General features: G+C 41.9%; 1 protein-coding gene across 1 annotated transcript in view; it reads right to left on the reverse strand.

The window, feature by feature from the left end:
* LOC109891827 (MAP/microtubule affinity-regulating kinase 4) overlaps window positions 1-15,113 on the reverse strand; it is a 57,286-nt gene extending 42,173 nt beyond the window's left edge. The window contains exons 1-3 of the mRNA XM_031826789.1: window positions 14,488-15,113; window positions 7,543-7,740; window positions 6,752-6,805 (exon numbers count right to left, since the gene is read on the reverse strand). Coding sequence (XP_031682649.1) covers window positions 6,752-6,805; window positions 7,543-7,740; window positions 14,488-14,538 — 303 coding nt within the window. The 5' untranslated portion in view covers window positions 14,539-15,113. The remainder of the gene's footprint in view (window positions 1-6,751; window positions 6,806-7,542; window positions 7,741-14,487) is intronic.
* Window positions 15,114-16,929: the final 1,816 nt, after the last annotated feature.

Consider the following 16,929-nt stretch of genomic DNA (forward strand, 5'->3'; position numbering starts at 1 on the left):
CAGAAATGGATAACCCCTCCACAGTTTTCTTGATCTTGGCCTATCTAGTAATTTTAGAATCACCCAAGTTTGGTAGCCTATGCTGTTGGATGAACATTATGGTCATGGTTGTTCATGTGGTGGTTACAATGCCACAAGAGCAAACATGTTTGGTACAGGCATAGACATCATTTTTAGATGCAAATCTGATTATATACATTGTTTGATTATTAAAATATAAGCCTTAAGTTCACTTTAAAGTTGCGTTTATCTTTCTGAGGGCTAATCGGGGACATTTTCGGGGACAACTTCAGCCGGGGACAGGCCACTAAAATCTGGGAATGTCCACAGAAATCGGGGACATCTGGTCACCCTAATTCAAAGCGTTGTGCTAGTATGGGACATTGGAACATAGCCCAATAGTCAATGGACCCTGATTGTCAGTCATTTTGCAAATATCCCCTTAAATTCATGCACAGCAAACCCTGAGCGTCCATTGTGGGGCTTCCATTTATGCACAGGAACAACTAGCCTGTTTGTCCATCAATCGGAATCTACCCTAAACTTGCTGATGAACATCAAAGTCCCTCACAGTTACACACCTCAGCATTCCCAAAGATACACTTACAACGCCAACTACAAAACATAATAGCTGCTTTCACAACAACAACAACAAATCTCGTCTGAACGACTTAGTATCTAGTTCGAACCATTTAGTAAAATAAAATCACTCAAACGAGATACTAAGTCATTCGAACTAGATACTAAGTTGTTTGAACAACGTATTATCTTGTTCAAACGACTTCATTGTTCTTTATTAGGTCTCATTTGTTATGCAGCACCAGTTGTGCTTGTCAGACCATTGCTGCAGCCATTTAAAGCAGGCGTGCTTTTGAATGCCAGAGCATGTGAGGGAGTCAACAAGATTTCATGGTTTTACCTATTTGACTTCAGATTCTGATGTTTATCCAGGTTTATCCAAGCGTCAAATTTGGACTTTTGGAGCAACCTAGAAATTTGACGTTTGGAGAAACATGGAGAAACATCAGAAACTGAAGTCAAATTGGTTAAACCGTGAGATCTACATACTTTGGCATTCATAGCAGCCCTATTAAAGAACTGTCAATGGATGGAATCAGTGAATGAACGGCTGCAGCAATGGTCTGACAAGCACAACTGGCGCTGTACAACAAATGAGGCCTAATTAGACAATATAACAATTAAGTGGTTCGAACGACTTAGTGTCTCACTTGAATGACTTAGCATCTTGTTTGAACAAATTTTTGATTATGATTTTATTAAACTTAGTCTATCAAACGAGATACTAAGTCATTTGAATGAGATACTAAGTTGAACGAGACACTAAGTTATTTCGGACAAGATAATTCCAAGAGTCTACTTTTCTTTTTTGCCTTTGGCTTCAGGGCTTCCATATAAATGCTACAGTAAATCCCCCAAAACACTAGAGTAAATACTACAGTATATTATAGTCTGAAAAAAGTACAGTAAATACTACAGTACGCTACAATCAGCAAAAACACTAAATTAATTCCTATAGTATACACTACATATTTATTTTTACCACATTTATACTATAGTTAACTGTAAATACTAGAGTGTACTACAGTATACTACAGTAAATACTACAGTGAATACTACAGCAAAGTACACAAAAACAGTATACTATAGTATTTTGTCATGTGGGCAGTCAAGTACAGTGAACTCCAAAAGTATTGGGACTGTGACACATTTTTTGTTGTTTTGGCTCTGTACTCCAGCACTTTGGATTTCCTATTATTCAGTGAATATGAGGTTAACGTGCAGACTGTCAGCTTTAATTTGAGGGTGGTTTCATGAACTGCACTTTTTGTACATAGTCCTCCCATTTTAGGGGACCAAAACTATTGGGACAAATTCACTTATATATGTATTAAAGTAGTAAAAAGTTAAGTATTTGGTCACATATTCATAGAACTCAATGACTACATTAAGCTTGTGACTCTACAAATTTGTTGGATGGATCTGCTGTTTGTTTTGGTTGTGTTGCAGATTATTTTGTGCCCGATATAAATGAATTGTAAATAATGAATTGTGTCATTTTGGAGTCCCTTTTATTGTAAATAAGAATATAATATGTTTCTAAAAACTTCTACAAATAATGTGGATGCTACCATAATTACAGATAATCCTGAATGAATCGTGAATAATGATGAGTGAGAAAGTTAGAGACGTACAAATATCATACCCCCAAGACATGCTAACCTCTCACCATTACAATAACAGGGGAGGTTAGCATTTTTTGGGGGTATGATAATTGTATGTATCATTTCAAATCCAAAATGCTGGATTACAGAGCCAAAACAACACTGTCACAATGCTTTTGGAGCTCACTGTAATTATGCAGTCAACTTATCCCCCTTCGTCCTTCCATCTAGTCATCCAGTCATCGGCCCATCCAGTCAGCCAGTCATCCTTCCATCTAGTCATCCAGTCATCGGCCCATCCAGTCAGCCAGTCATCCTTCCATCTAGTCATTCAGCCACCCAGTTACAACCAGTCAACTCGTCATCCTTCCTTTCAGTCAGTTAACCAGTCATCCAGTCTACAGCATCTGCCAAACAGTATCACGTCTCTCGAGACCGGCCAGGGACCACTGTGCCTGCATCTGCTCTCTCACTGTCTCTTTTTCTCGAAACGGGAGACCATAGTAGCCACGCTCCACAAAAGCTATGATCCTGTTGCAGGTTTCCAGGTACTTCACTTTAGTAAATTCAGTCATTGAATCAACTCACAATCAACTGACTCAAAGGGCCCCCTGCCTGCTTGTGTGAGGCTTGTGCAGTACACCATTTTGTATACAATGCATTTCAATCACAGATAAAGACAGTAGGTTACTTAAGACAAAATGTATTTTTATTTATTTATTATTTATTTCACCTTTATTTAACCAGGTAGGCTAGTTGAGAACACCTTTATTTAACCAGGTAGGCTAGTTGAGAACACCTTTATTTAACCAGGTAGGCTAGTTGAGAACACCTTTATTTAACCAGGTAGGCTAGTTGAGAACACCTTTATTTAACCAGGTAGGCTAGTTGAGAACAAGTTCTCATTTGCAACTGCGACCTGGCCAAGATAAAGAAAAGCAGTTCGACACATACAACAACACATAGTTACACATGGAATAAACAAACACACAGTCAATAATACAGTACAAAAAGTATATATACAGTATGTGCAAATGAGGTAGGATAAGGGAGGTAAGGCAATAAATAGGCCATGGTAGCGAAGTACTTACAATATAGCAATTAAATGGTAGATGTGCAGAATATACACTGCTCAAAAAAATAAAGGGAACACTAAAATAACACATCCTAGATCTGAATGAATGAAATCTTCTTATTAAATACTTTTTTCTTTACATAGTTGAATGTGCTGACAACAAAATCACACAAAAATGATCAATGGAAATCAAATTTATCAACCCATGGAGGTCTGGTTTTGGAGTCACACTCAAAATTAAAGTGGAAAACCACACTACAGGATGATCCAACTTTGATGTAATGTCCTTAAAACAAGTCAAAATGAGGCTCAGTAGTGTGTGTGACCTCCACGTGCCTGTATGACCTCCCTACAAAGCCTGGGCATGCTCCTGATGAGGTGGCGGATGGTCTCCTGAGGGATCTCCTCCCAGACCTGGACTAAAGCATCCACCAACTCCTGGACAGTCTGTGGTGCAGCGTGGCGTTGGTGGATGGAGCGAGACATGATGTCCCAGATGTGCTCAACTGGATTCAGGTCTGGGGAACGGGCAGGCCAGTCCATAGCATCAATGCCTTCCTCTTGCAGGAACTGCTGACACACTCCAGCCACATGAGGTCTAGCATTGTCTTGCATTAGGAGGAACCCAGGGCCAACCGCACCAGCATATGGTCTCACAATGGGTCTGAGGATCTCATCTCGGTACCTAATGGCAGTCAGGCTACCTCTGGCGAGCATATGGAGGGCTGTGCGGCCACCCCAAAGAAATGCCACCCCACACCATGACTGACCCACCGCCAAACCGGTCATGCAGGAGGATGTTGCAGGCAGCAGAACGTTCTCCACCGCGTCTCCAGACTCTGTCACGTCTATCACATGTGCTCAGTGTGAACCTGCTTTCATCTTTGAAGAACACAGGGCGCCAGTGGGGAATTTGCCAATCTTGGTGTTCTCTGGCAAATGCCAAACTTCCTGCACGGTGTTGGGCTGTAAGCACAACCCCTACCTGTGAACATTGGGCCCTCATACCACCCTCATGGAGTCTGTTTCTGACCGTTTGAGCAGACACAATCACATTTGTGTGGGTTGTAGACTCCGTCTCATGCTACCACTAGAGTGAAAGCACCGCCAGCATTCAAAAGTGACCAAAACATCAGCCAGGAAGCATAGGAACTGAGAAGTGGTCTGTGGTCACCACCTGCAGAACCACTACTTTATTGGGGGTGTCTTGCTAATTGCCTATAATTTCCACCTGTTGTCTATTCCATTTGCACAACAGCATGTGAAATGTATTGTCAATCAGTGTTGCTTCCTAAGTGGACAGTTTGATTTCACAGAAGTGTGATTGACTTGGAGTTACATTGTGTTGTTTGTATATGTATATATGAATGTGCAAGTAGAGATACTGGGGTGCAAAGGAGCAAGAAAAATAAATAAATACAGTATGGTGATGAAGTAGTTGGATGGGCTATTTACAGATGGGCTATGTACAGGTGCAGTGATCTGTGAGCTGCTCTGACAGCTGGTGCTTAAAGCTAGTGAGGGAGATATGAGTCTCCAGCTTCAGTGATTTTTGCAGTTCCTTTCAGTCATTGGCAGCAGAGAACTGGAAGGAAAGGCGGCCAAAGGAAGAATTGGCTTTGGGGGTAACCAGTGAGATATACCTGCTGGAGCGCGTGCTAGTGGTGGGTGCTGCTATGGTGATCAGTGAACTGAGATAAGGTGGGGCTTTACCTAGCAGAGACTTGTAGATGACATGGAGCCAGTGGGTTTGGCGACGAGTATGAAGCGAGGGCCAGCAAACGAGAGAGTACAGGTCGCAGTGGTGGGTAGTATATAGGGCTTTGGTGACAAAATGGATGGCCCCTGTGATAGACTGCATCCAATTTGCTGAGTAGAGTGTTGGAGGCCATTTTGTAAATGACATCGCCGAAGTTGAGGATCGGTAGGATGGTCAGTTTTACGAGGGTATGTTTGGCAGCATGAGTGAAGGATGCTTTTTTGCAAAGTAGAAAGCCGATTCAAGATTTAATTTTGAGTCTGGAAGGAGAGTATACAGTCTAACCAGACACCTAGGTATTTGTAGTTGTCAGAACCGTCCAGAGTAGTGATGCTGGATGGGCGGGCAGGTGCGGGCAGCGATCGGTTGAAGAGCATGCATTTAGTTTTACTTGCATTAAAGAGCAGTTGGAGGCCACGGAAGGAGAGTTGTATGACATTGAAGCTCGTCTCGAGGTTAGTTAGCACAGCGTCCAAAGAAGGGCCAGAGGTATACAGAATGGTGTCGTCTGCGTAGAGGTGGATCAGAGAATCACCAGCAGCAAGAGCGACATCATTGATGTATACAGAGAAGAGAGTCCGCCCGAGAATTGAACCCTGTGGCACCCCAATAGAGAATGCCAGAGGTCCGGACAACAGGCCCTCCGATTTGACACACTGAACTCTATCAGAGAAGTAGTTGGTGAACCAGGCGAGGCAATCATTTGAGAAACCAAGGCTGTTGAGTCTGCCGATAAAAATTTGGTAATTGACAGAGTCGAAAGCCTTGTCCAGGTCAATGAATACGGCTGCACAGTAATGTCTCTTATCGATGGCGGTTATGATATCGTTTAGGACCTTGAGCGAGGCTGAGGTGCACCAATGACCATCTCTGAAACCAGATTGCATAGCGGAGAAGGTACGGTGGGATTCGAAATGGTCGGTAATCTGTTTGTTGCTTTTGAAGACCTGAGAAAGGTAGGGTAGGATAGATATAGGTCTATAGCAGTTTGGGTCTAGAGTGTCATGACTGCAGATAATTTTAGAACGAGAGGGTCCAGATTGTCTAGCCCGGCTGATTTGTAGGGGTCCTGGTAGGAGAGAGGTTGGTCGGGAAGGATGGGTGGGCATATAACGTGAACATTTAGCAACCCAAAGGCTGTGTGTTCGAATCTGGATAACTTTAGAATTTGAACAAATTAGCTACTTTGCAACTCATTATTACTTTTGAGCTCATTTTCAACCACTTAGTATGTTAGCTAACCCTTCCCCTAACCCTAACCATAACCCTTTAAACTAACTCCTAAACCTAGCCCTTTAACTACTTAGCTAGTATGTTATCTAGCCCTAACATTAACCCCTAACTCCTAAACCTAACCTTAACCTCTAACCCCAACCTTAACCCCTAGCCAAGCTAACGTTAGCCACCTAGCTAGCCTAGCTAACATTTTTTTTTATGAATTTGTGTAATGTACATGAATGTGTTATGAAGAAAGAAAATCATGTAATACACACAAAATGCGTTGTGATGAAAAGCATGTAATACACACTAAAATGTGGACTTTTTTGAGTGCCTGTCACAAATTTCAAATCAGTCATTCGTGTCTATTTCACATTCATCTGTGATAGTGTGTTGGGGTAAGGAGGGCATTTATTATGCATTTATTAAGTGTTCATTAAGTGTTTATTAAGGTCATGTCCACTGTGACTGATAAAACACATAGATTTTTTTTTAAAGTAAATTGCCATGACTCACCTTTTGTAGGCTGGTTGGATTCAACTGAGTTTTGTCAATTATTTTTATTGCAACCTGGAGGAGACGTGAGGAGAACTTTTTACAACATTTTACAAAAAAAGCACAATGAGAAGATGAAAACAACCCAGTAGTAAAACATAGCTTTCTCCAACAAGCTTCAAGTATGAAAATTAATATCTCTATTCACATTCATTATTTTCCTATCCATGGCCAGACGCCCCAGAACCAATGTCCCACTTCTTTAGTTCCCCATTCCAGTCAAACCTATCCCTATTCCTCCCAACCCTCTATTTTAGCATTGCACCCATCTATACTCTAATCATTGACCCCAGGAAAACAAGGGGTTGCTTAGGCCAAAGATAATGGGGAACCATCTGAATAAAGAAGAACCACAACTACAGATCCCCCTCCATCCACTTCCTACCCCCCCACTCACTCTACCCCTATCCCTGCCCAAGTCTCATCTCTGTACCCCATATCCCAAGCCCCCCCACCCAATCATTAAAACAGACCAATAACAAATCAACCCCTAGACTTTACACCCTATGCACTTGTGGAGATCTGAGAGAATTTACTTGGTGTAAACAATATGGTGAAGCTTCCAGCTATGCTGGGTCTAGGGGTCAATTTGAGATTGGGCCCCATGCATTCATCCATGCTCTAACACACTACCATGGAAATTGACACTATTGCATCATATTTCTGCTTTCTAAGACCACTACACTTCCTCTGCATCATATCCCTTACCCAACAACCCCCCACCCGCCACCCTCCCCATGCCCCAGCCTCACCTCCTTGCCCGTCAGGATATGGCGGGCCAGCTTGACCTTGGCGAAGTTGCCCTTGCCGATGGTCTTAAGCAGGCGGTAGTTGCCGATGTGCGGAGTCTCGTCAGAGCAGGAGGCGATGGAGTTCCTGCAGCGGGCGCCCAGTGAGCGGCTGGACAGGCTAGTGCCCTTGTCTGAGCGACTGGCGGCTAGAGACACATGCTGGGGGGAGAGGAGAGAGGGGAGAGGGGGTCACCACCAGTGCCCCCATTACCACTACCATGCAAAGCCTGGGAACTCCAAGACCCTTTTCAAAATAGGGTTCCACCCGAACCATACTTAGCACGATCTGATATTTTATTTTCACATTGCCTTCTCCAGTACGGTTTCACCAACTATGGTAGATGCATAACAAGGCCAGCCCAGTATAGCTTGGCTCAGCCTAGTGGGGTGAAATGATACAAGACAAACTCAGAGACCAATTGCTATTTTACACTACTGTACCAACTGCTGACCTGAACCACACTACTGAGCTGGCTCGGATTAAAGGAATTTTGTTTTCATATGGCCCCTTCCAGCACGGTTTCAGCACTAACTATGGTGGATGTGTAACCAGGCCAGTACAGTTTGGCTTGGCTCAGCTCGGCATGGTCGTGTTTAAGGTACCACTGTACACTACTGGACTGGTCTGCCATTATAGCATGGTGGCTCTGGCTCTCTAATATGGCAGGAAATTACTGAGAGTGAACTGATCTAACTAAGATAATGTCACATCAGTGTTTTCCCTAGATCTATTTGCTCATAGGCAGGGGGTTAAGTGCCTGAAAGCAACACCCTGGACTGCTGGCACATCATAGTTCTTCACTGAAATTATATTCAAATTTGAAATATTATCGTTGATTTGGACATCGTCATGCCTGGGTTGCGTTCAACGGGGCATAATGTTGTGGAATGTTCCACACCGTTTGTCTACTGATCATGGCCCTGGTATAGTTTAGTGTATATAAATTCATGAGATCATTCATTTCCAGGTGAACATATGAATATGTCATGACAAATACTACTATTCATAGAATATCTTGTCTGATCTCTCTGATAACTGGGACAAAGGTACAACTGTATAAGGTGACTAGTCACATGAGCCCTACAACTACTGAGCTAGTTTTCATAAAACCAGGGTTTGAGTGTTTGCTTTAGACTGCGTCGAGTGCCATTTCGGGAGGGTTTGCAGTTTGCTATTGGTTGCATTGCAAGAGGTAAGCTCAATCAAGCACAGCTAAAGTATTTTAAATCATTTCAAATAGAATTTGAACCCAGGTCTGGTATGCATGGCATGCTGGTAGGTGCTCAATCCCAGAACCCAATAGCTTTCGACCTAGGTTCTGTGAAGATTCAGTCCAAAGCTTGAGTTATGGCTAATTTTAAGTTAGGTAGGCAGCAAAGCATAAGATTTTTTTTAAACTATGTGTTTTTTACAGGAACATTGATACATGTGTTTTAGTAGGATGCAGCTCCTTTTCATGTGACCAAACAGAAGCAGGGCCCAAAGCAGAGGGAAACAGATACCAGAGAAAGGACTGAGAGAAAAACAAAGAGAGCGAGAGAAACAGAGAGAGAGGCAGGGAGAGAGAGAGTGACACAGAGAAAAAGAGAGAGAGAGAGAGAAAGAGAGAGAGAAAGAAAGCATATGCAGACGCAGTGGTCCCTGGCTGGTCTTGAGTACAGAGTATCTTTCCCAACGTTTTTTCCTTTATTTCTCGTGCCCTCTCTCATCGCCTCCTTCTCAAAACACATTGGAAGAGAAGATCAGAGGGGAGGGACCTTGGATCTTATCCTCCAATGCGGTTTGAGGAAATGAGGCGAGAGAAAGCAAGAAATCAAGGAAAGATAAAATGAGGAGGAGACTATGTACTGGATGCACACAGGATGAGGAACTTTAGAGTTAATCTTCTTGGTGATTTCTGACAGATGTACAGTGCCTTCAGAAAGTATTCAGACTCCTTGACTGTTTCCACATTTTGTTGTGTTACAGCCTTATAATGACAAAGCAAAAACAGGTTTTTGGACATTTTAGCAAATTTCTAAACAAAAAAATCTGAAATATGACATCTACATAAGTATTCAGACCCTTTACTCAGTACTTTGTTGAAGCACCTGTGGCAGTGATTACAGCCTTGAGTCTTCTTGGGGATGATGCAAGAAGCTTGCCATACCTGTATTTGGGGAGTTTCTCCCATTCTTCTCTGCAGATCCTCTCAAGCTCTGTCAGATTGGATGGGGAGTGTTGCTGCACAGCTAATTTCAGGTCTCTCCAGAGATGTTCGATCAGGTTTATGTCCGGGCTCTGGCTGGGCCAATCAAGAACATTCAGAGACTTGTCCCGAAGCCACTCCTGCATTGTCTTGGCTATGTGCTTGGGGTTTTTGAACCTTCACCCCAGTCTGAGGTCCTGAGAGCTCTGGAGCAGGTTTTCATCAAGGATCTCTCTGTACTTTGTTCCGTTCATCTTTTCCTCAGTCCTGACTAGTCTCCCAGTCCCTGCCCGCTGAAAAACATCCCCACAGCATGATTCTGCCAACACTATGCTTCAACGTAGGGATGGTGCCAGGATTCCTCCAGACGTGATGCTTGGCATTCAGGCCAAATAGTTCAATATTGGTTTCATCAGACCAGAGAATCTTGTTTCTCATGGTCTGAGAGTCTTTAGGTGCCTTTTGGCAAACTCCAAGTGGGCTGTCATGCGCCTTTTACTGAGGAGTGGCTTCCGTCTGGCCATAAATTCCGTCTGACCATACCATAAAGGCTTGATTGATGGAGTGCTGCAGAGATGGTTGTCCTTCTGGAAGGTTCTCCCATCTCCACAGAGGAAATCTATAGCTCTATCTGAGTGACCATCGGGCTCAACTCCCCCGATTGCTCACCTTGGCCAGATGACCAGCTCTAGAAAGACTCTTGGTGTTTCCAAACTTCTTCCATTTATGAATGATGGAGGCCACTGTGTTCTTGGGGACCTTCAATGCTGCAGAAATATTTTGGTAGCTTTCCCCAGATCGTTGCCTCGACACAATCCTATCTCCGTGCTCTACGGACAATTCCTTCGAACCCATGGCTTGGTTTTTGCTCTGACATGCACTGTCAACTGTGGGACCTTAAGTAGACAGGGTAGTGCCTATCAAAATCATGTCCAATTAATGTAATTTACCACAGGAGAATTCCAATCAAGTTGTAGAAACATCTCAAGGATGATCATGGAAACTGGATGCACCTGAGCTCAATTTCAAGTCTCATAGCAAAGGGTCTGAATACTTAAGTAAAGGTATTTCTGTTATTGTTTTTTTTTTTTATACATTTGCAAAAATGTCAAAATACCAGTTTTCACTTTGTCATTATGGGGTATTGTGTGTAAATTGCTAAGGATGTGTTTTTTTAAATAAATGTTAGATTACAGCTGTAACGTAACAACATGTGGAAAAGGGGTCTGAATACTTTCAGAATGCACTGTATATGTATACATTTGTATATTCCCACCTTCAATGCCTAAAAACTCTCTATGGTGAGATGACTATGAATGTGAACTTGACTCAACTGGCTGTTGTTGAGTCAGGATCATTACGAGATGATTCTAAGACATTATAAAGGGGTCGTACATGCTCATGATAAGCATTATAATGGGATACTTTAAGTAAAGTGTTACCATGAGGTTTACTATTGGTACACAGTTCACCGTCCAACCCTGGTCATCCCTCTCCGCAGTCAAATCACCAAATCGCCCTCTAACGGCCTCATGGGTGGACAGTTATTAATATTTTTAATAATTTAATAATTAAATCTGAAGGATCCACCCCTTTTAAAAATGTTTTTGCCTAAAATGGCATAAACAAATCTAACTGCCTGTAGCTCAAGACCTGAAGCAAGGATATGCATATTATTGATACCATTTGAGAGGAAACACTTTGAAGTTTGTGGAAATGTGAAATAAATGTAGGAGAATAACACATTAGATCTGGTAAAAGATAATACAAAGAAAAAACCTGTTTTTTTTGTACCATCATCTTTGAAATGCAAGAGAAAGGCCATAATGTATTATTCCAGCCCAGGAGCAATTTTGATTTTGGCCACTAGATGGCAGCAATGTATGTGCAAAGTTTTACTTGATCCAATGAACCATTGCATTTCTGTTCAAAATGTTGTATCAAGACTGCCAAAATATGCCTAATTGGTTAATTAATACATATTCAAGTTCATAACTGTGCACTCTCCTCAAACAATAGCATGGTAAATTGGACAATGCGGTTAGATTAACAAGAATGTAAGCTTTCTACCAATATCAGATATGTCTATGTCCTGGGAAATGTTCTTGTTACTTACAACCTCATACATATCACAATAGCCTACGTTAGCTCAACCATACCGCGGGGGACCCAGAGATCCTGTAGAGGTTAATAAAGATACTATTTTAAAACAACTTTGTTATATTTAAATGTCTATGATGTACGGTACCAGTCAAAAGTTTGGACACACCTACTCATGCTAGGGTTTTTCATTTTTTTTTACTATTTTCTACATTGTAGAATAATAGTGCAGAGATCCAAACTGTGAAATAACACGTGAAATCATGTAGTAACCAAAAAAAAGTGTTATATTTTATATTTCAGATTCTTCAAAGTAGCCACCCTTTGCCTTGATGACAGCTTTGCACACACTTGGCATTCTCTCAACCTGATGGTTTGGGATGAGTTGGACCGCAGAGTGAAGGAAAAGCAGCCAACAAGTGCTCAGCATATGTGGGAACTCCTTCAAGACTGTTGGAAAAGCATTCCAGGTGTTGCTGGTTGTCATCATGGCAAAGGGTGGCTACTTTGAAGAATATAAAATATAAAATCTATTTTGATTTGTTTTAACACTTTTTTGTTTATTACTTGATTCTATGTGTGTTATTTCATAGTTTGGATGTCTTTACTATTATTCTACAATGTTTTGTGGGTGGGGGGGGGGGGGGGGGTTGCATAGTTCCCCTGCCTTCCCAACTGGACTGAGATGAAGGAACATCAGAGGGGTGGTGATTGGTGAGAGTAGAGGAAGAGAGGATATGGAGTGTGCCCCAACTGGCACAATATTCCCTTTAAAGTGCACTACTTTGGAATAGGGAAAATCTGGTCAAAAGTAGTTAACTATACTGAACAAAAATATAAACGCAACATGTAAAGTGTTGGTCCCATGTTTCATGAGCTGAAATAAAAGATCTCAGAAGTTTTCCATTTGCACAAAAAGCTTCTCTAACTCAAATGTTGTACACAATTATTTTTTTTACATCCCTGTTAATGAGCATTTCTCCTTTGCCAAGATAATTCAACCACCTGGCAGGTGTGGCATATCAAGTAGCTGGTTAAACAGCATGATCATTACACAGGTGCACCTTGTGCTGGGCACAATAAAAGGCCACTCTAAAATGTGCAGTTTTGTAACAAAGCACAATGCCACAGATGTCTCAAATTTTGAGGAAGCGTGCAATTGGCATGCTGACTGCAGGAATGTCCACCAGAGCTGTTGCCAGAGAATGTAATGTTAATTTATCTACCATAAGCCACCTCCAGCATCATTTTTGCGAATTTGGCAGAACGTCCAACCGGCCTCACAACCCAGACCACGTGTAACCATGCCAGCCCAGGACCTCCTCATCGGGCTTCTTCAGCTGAGGGATTGTCTGAGACCAGCCAACCATACAACTGATGAAACTGAGAGGTATTTCTGTCGGTAATAAAGCCGTTTTGTGGAGAAAAACTCATTCTCAGCAGGGGCGCAGCCATGGGTGGGCCTGGAAGGGCATAGTTCCACCCACTTGGAGCCAGGCCCACCAGGGTACTGCGCCCCTGCTCAGTCATGTGAAATCCATAGATTAGGGCCTAATTTATGTATTTCAATTGACTTATTTCCTTATGTGAACTGTAACTCAAATAAATCATTGAAATTGTTGCATATTGCATTTATATTTTTGTTCAGTATATATCGTGAAGAAGCCCATTTGGCTCTGGTTAAAAGTAGTGCACTATATGGTGAATACGGTGCCATTTGTAATGCAGTCATGGTCTCCACACAAAGATTTGGGCCTGGGAATAATAACAGATTGCTTCATCAGACAGGTCCTCAATAAACACACATAATTTCAGCAGAGAAATCAGTATTTATGGAATCACATCTAAAGAGAAACCCCCAAAGTGCATATTAGGCTATGCATATTAGATAGGCCTTCATAGATAGATGGAGATACAAAAATACTGTACACACACACACACACAGACACACACACAAACACTGTACATATCCATTGTTGCTTGTGCAGGCCCTACTGCTACTGGCTACAGTGGAAGCTGTAGCCTAGCAGATGGCGCTCCGCTGTTACACCCATAGCCCTGGATAGTACGCCGCTATACCCAGCAATGGATAGCATTTTGCACAACATTGTATGCAATAATCGAAAACAGTTATTATTTTTATTAGTTATCGTTTTTATTATTCCGAATGGTTGTAGGTGCGACAGTATGCCAGTCATAACGACGTTTCACCATACAAGGGGAATACACAGGCAATAAGTGACATCACTATATATACAGCTATAATAAGAGGTGACGGTTCTTAGTATGAGCTTCTGCGCATATCCACGGAGTGTTACCGTATGTGGATGGATTCATCCCGGGCTGTTTGCCTACAGCCATCAGCTCTTTTGCTGTTTAGACGTTATAAGGATACGGCCCATTTTGAGATAATCTGCTATGCTAAATTTCCACCCACTCTCATACCCAGGCTCTTTTTTTAATAACCAAAATGCACACCATATAATAATTAGGTCTATGCATTACAAATAAATATGGTGAATGCAAAGCCCCATGTTATGAACCATATTTCTACACTCTACATAGGATGTATAATTTCTGCATACACACAAATTATGGGAATAATTATTGCACTTACATGGTCCGTGCCCCTGTCGTTTCCAGACGGTAATGCAGAACGAGAAGACATTTTCCCTGAGTTTTTCCCGAATTACTGTATGTTTGCGTTTATATTTACAGGATCAGGCTCCACTAATAATAACATCCGACATTGGCAGTTCCGTAGCTGCAATCACGTCCCAATCAACCAGTTTATTCTCCAACCGGCGAAGCCGTAGTCGAGAGGAGACCTCTACCTGTCATGGCAGCAGTAGCCAACCGATATCTGGGGTGTCTTCAAGCAAGCTGCATTTCTCTGGCAAAATTCGCACAATTCGGTAATTTTGCACCAAAAGCAACGCAAACCCACGATTTAACGTCAATTATGGACTGAAACTGTGTGATGTTTGGCCAAAACCCACTGTTTCTGCGGCGACTTTCCGCCCCCTGCCTCATTTCGGCATATAAAACAAATATACGGCTTTGGGATGAGCGTCTCCGTTTATCATAATAATAGGCTACTGTTTAATCTATCAATTCCCCATCGCTTTGCTGCATGCAACCGACGACGATTGCATTAATCCGCGGGAAAACAGAGGGTATCTTGCATGAAAAACACCGAATTGTTCATAACCCTGATGGCTGCGATGCGCCACTTCTCGCGTCAGAGACGCTGACTGACACATCCACCGACCGAAAACGCACCTACGAGCGTAAAGTTGAGCGTAAAAGAAACCTACCCAAAAACGGAAGATGGAAAGTCTGTGTTTAAATCAGTGACGCATTTTCAATATTTCTTATACACAGTAGTGGTTAGCTATAGTCTAAATCCGTATTTAGATAGATAAACAAACAACTCACACCGCCAAGCTTTCCAATTCACCCATCAATTTTTACAGTCTTCTCCCATCCAAAGACAGCACTCCGGAGCTGGTGCACAAATTGGGATTCTTGTAGGCTACAGAAATACCAATATATGTCAAAATCGAATGAAATCCGTAGCCTGGTTAATTTTCTCATGATATGAAGATTCATGTGAATAAATTATTCCAAAAAGGTTTAGTTGATTGGACAGACAGCATTGTAGACTTGAACTATTCTAATTACAACTGTGTAGCTGCAGATCAAATCAGAACTAAGCCTTGTGTGGCCTATAGCCTGATATTAAACACTAGTTTTACAGTGTATCATTGAGAAGTGAGGCGATTTGAATGTGTAAATCATATAAAGAAAACATATTTGATGTGTTATACCATCAAGCCTATCAGTGAGTAGACTATGGAACAATGTGTAAGTACACGATTATAAGGGTCAAGCTGCCTATGTAACAGCAATGTTGATATTTTAATTTGTGCACTCATGGACTGACTGAGTAGGCTAAATATTCCATATTTATTGTTGTGATTTAGGGGGGTGACTGGGGGTGCAGTTGGGGCATGTTCAGCTGTCCCAGAGAAGGATAGGATCTAACAGTTAACCCTCTCTCAGTCAAAGAGTTACAAAATTCCTCCAAACAGGGTTTTGGGAAGTTACCTTATTTGGTAACTCTACAGTTGTTTATACCTTATGTTATTGATTAGTGTCTTGTAATGAGCAATGATCACTCAAGTGCCCTCCCTCAAATCTACCAAAGACACAGGATGGGAATATGTCTGTATGTAATATTGTATGTGGACAAGTATTATGTCAATAAGGAGGGTGGCAAAAGCAGCCGGAAGGTTGCTGGTTCTAGCCAAGGGCCGGCGATTAAAACAAATAAAGGAATTGAACTGATAGCGGTAGGGGTGCTGATGTCCAGCCTGACCACATTAAACAGACATAGGATATGTTGCGTACATTTGTATCCCTCCATTTAGTATGATATGTTATGTTAAATTACGAATGCATTACTGGTTACTTAAAGTGACGCTCCAGTGATTTTGTATAATTTCAGCCAGTAGTTTTGAAAGTAGTGCTCACGAGTCAAAACGGGTCATAGAAAATTGTGCACAATTGTGTACCACTTTATCCATTTCATATGTTACCTCCTGCACGTTTTTTTGCAATTTTTATGATATGTTACTAATTCCAATTCATACAAGAATTGGTAAGTGCTTAAAATCCCAGACTGCATCTTTTCGTAATTAAGACATAAACTAAATTATGATATTGTACGATGTATTTGTATAATACTTTACCACCACTATTCCATTCATAACGTAAGGTAACATATTATACTAAATGAAGGGATACAAATGTACATCCCAAATCCTACGAATTGCCTTGAGGCCAGGTTGTGGTATCTGATCCCAGGTACAAACCAATGCCATTGTGCCCTTGAGCAAGGCACTTAAACCTAAATTGCTCTCCATCCAGCGGTGCTGCACCGCGGCTGACTCTATGCCAGGCTCGAGTCAAAAGTAGTGAACTACAGGGAATAGGGTACCATTTCAAAATGCAGCTTGGTCTATCAGCACATGGTCTGTCAGCATATACTAACCCA

Source organism: Oncorhynchus kisutch, linkage group LG6 (assembly GCF_002021735.2).
Source record: "Oncorhynchus kisutch isolate 150728-3 linkage group LG6, Okis_V2, whole genome shotgun sequence".
Classification (NCBI taxonomy): Eukaryota; Metazoa; Chordata; class Actinopteri; order Salmoniformes; family Salmonidae; genus Oncorhynchus; species Oncorhynchus kisutch.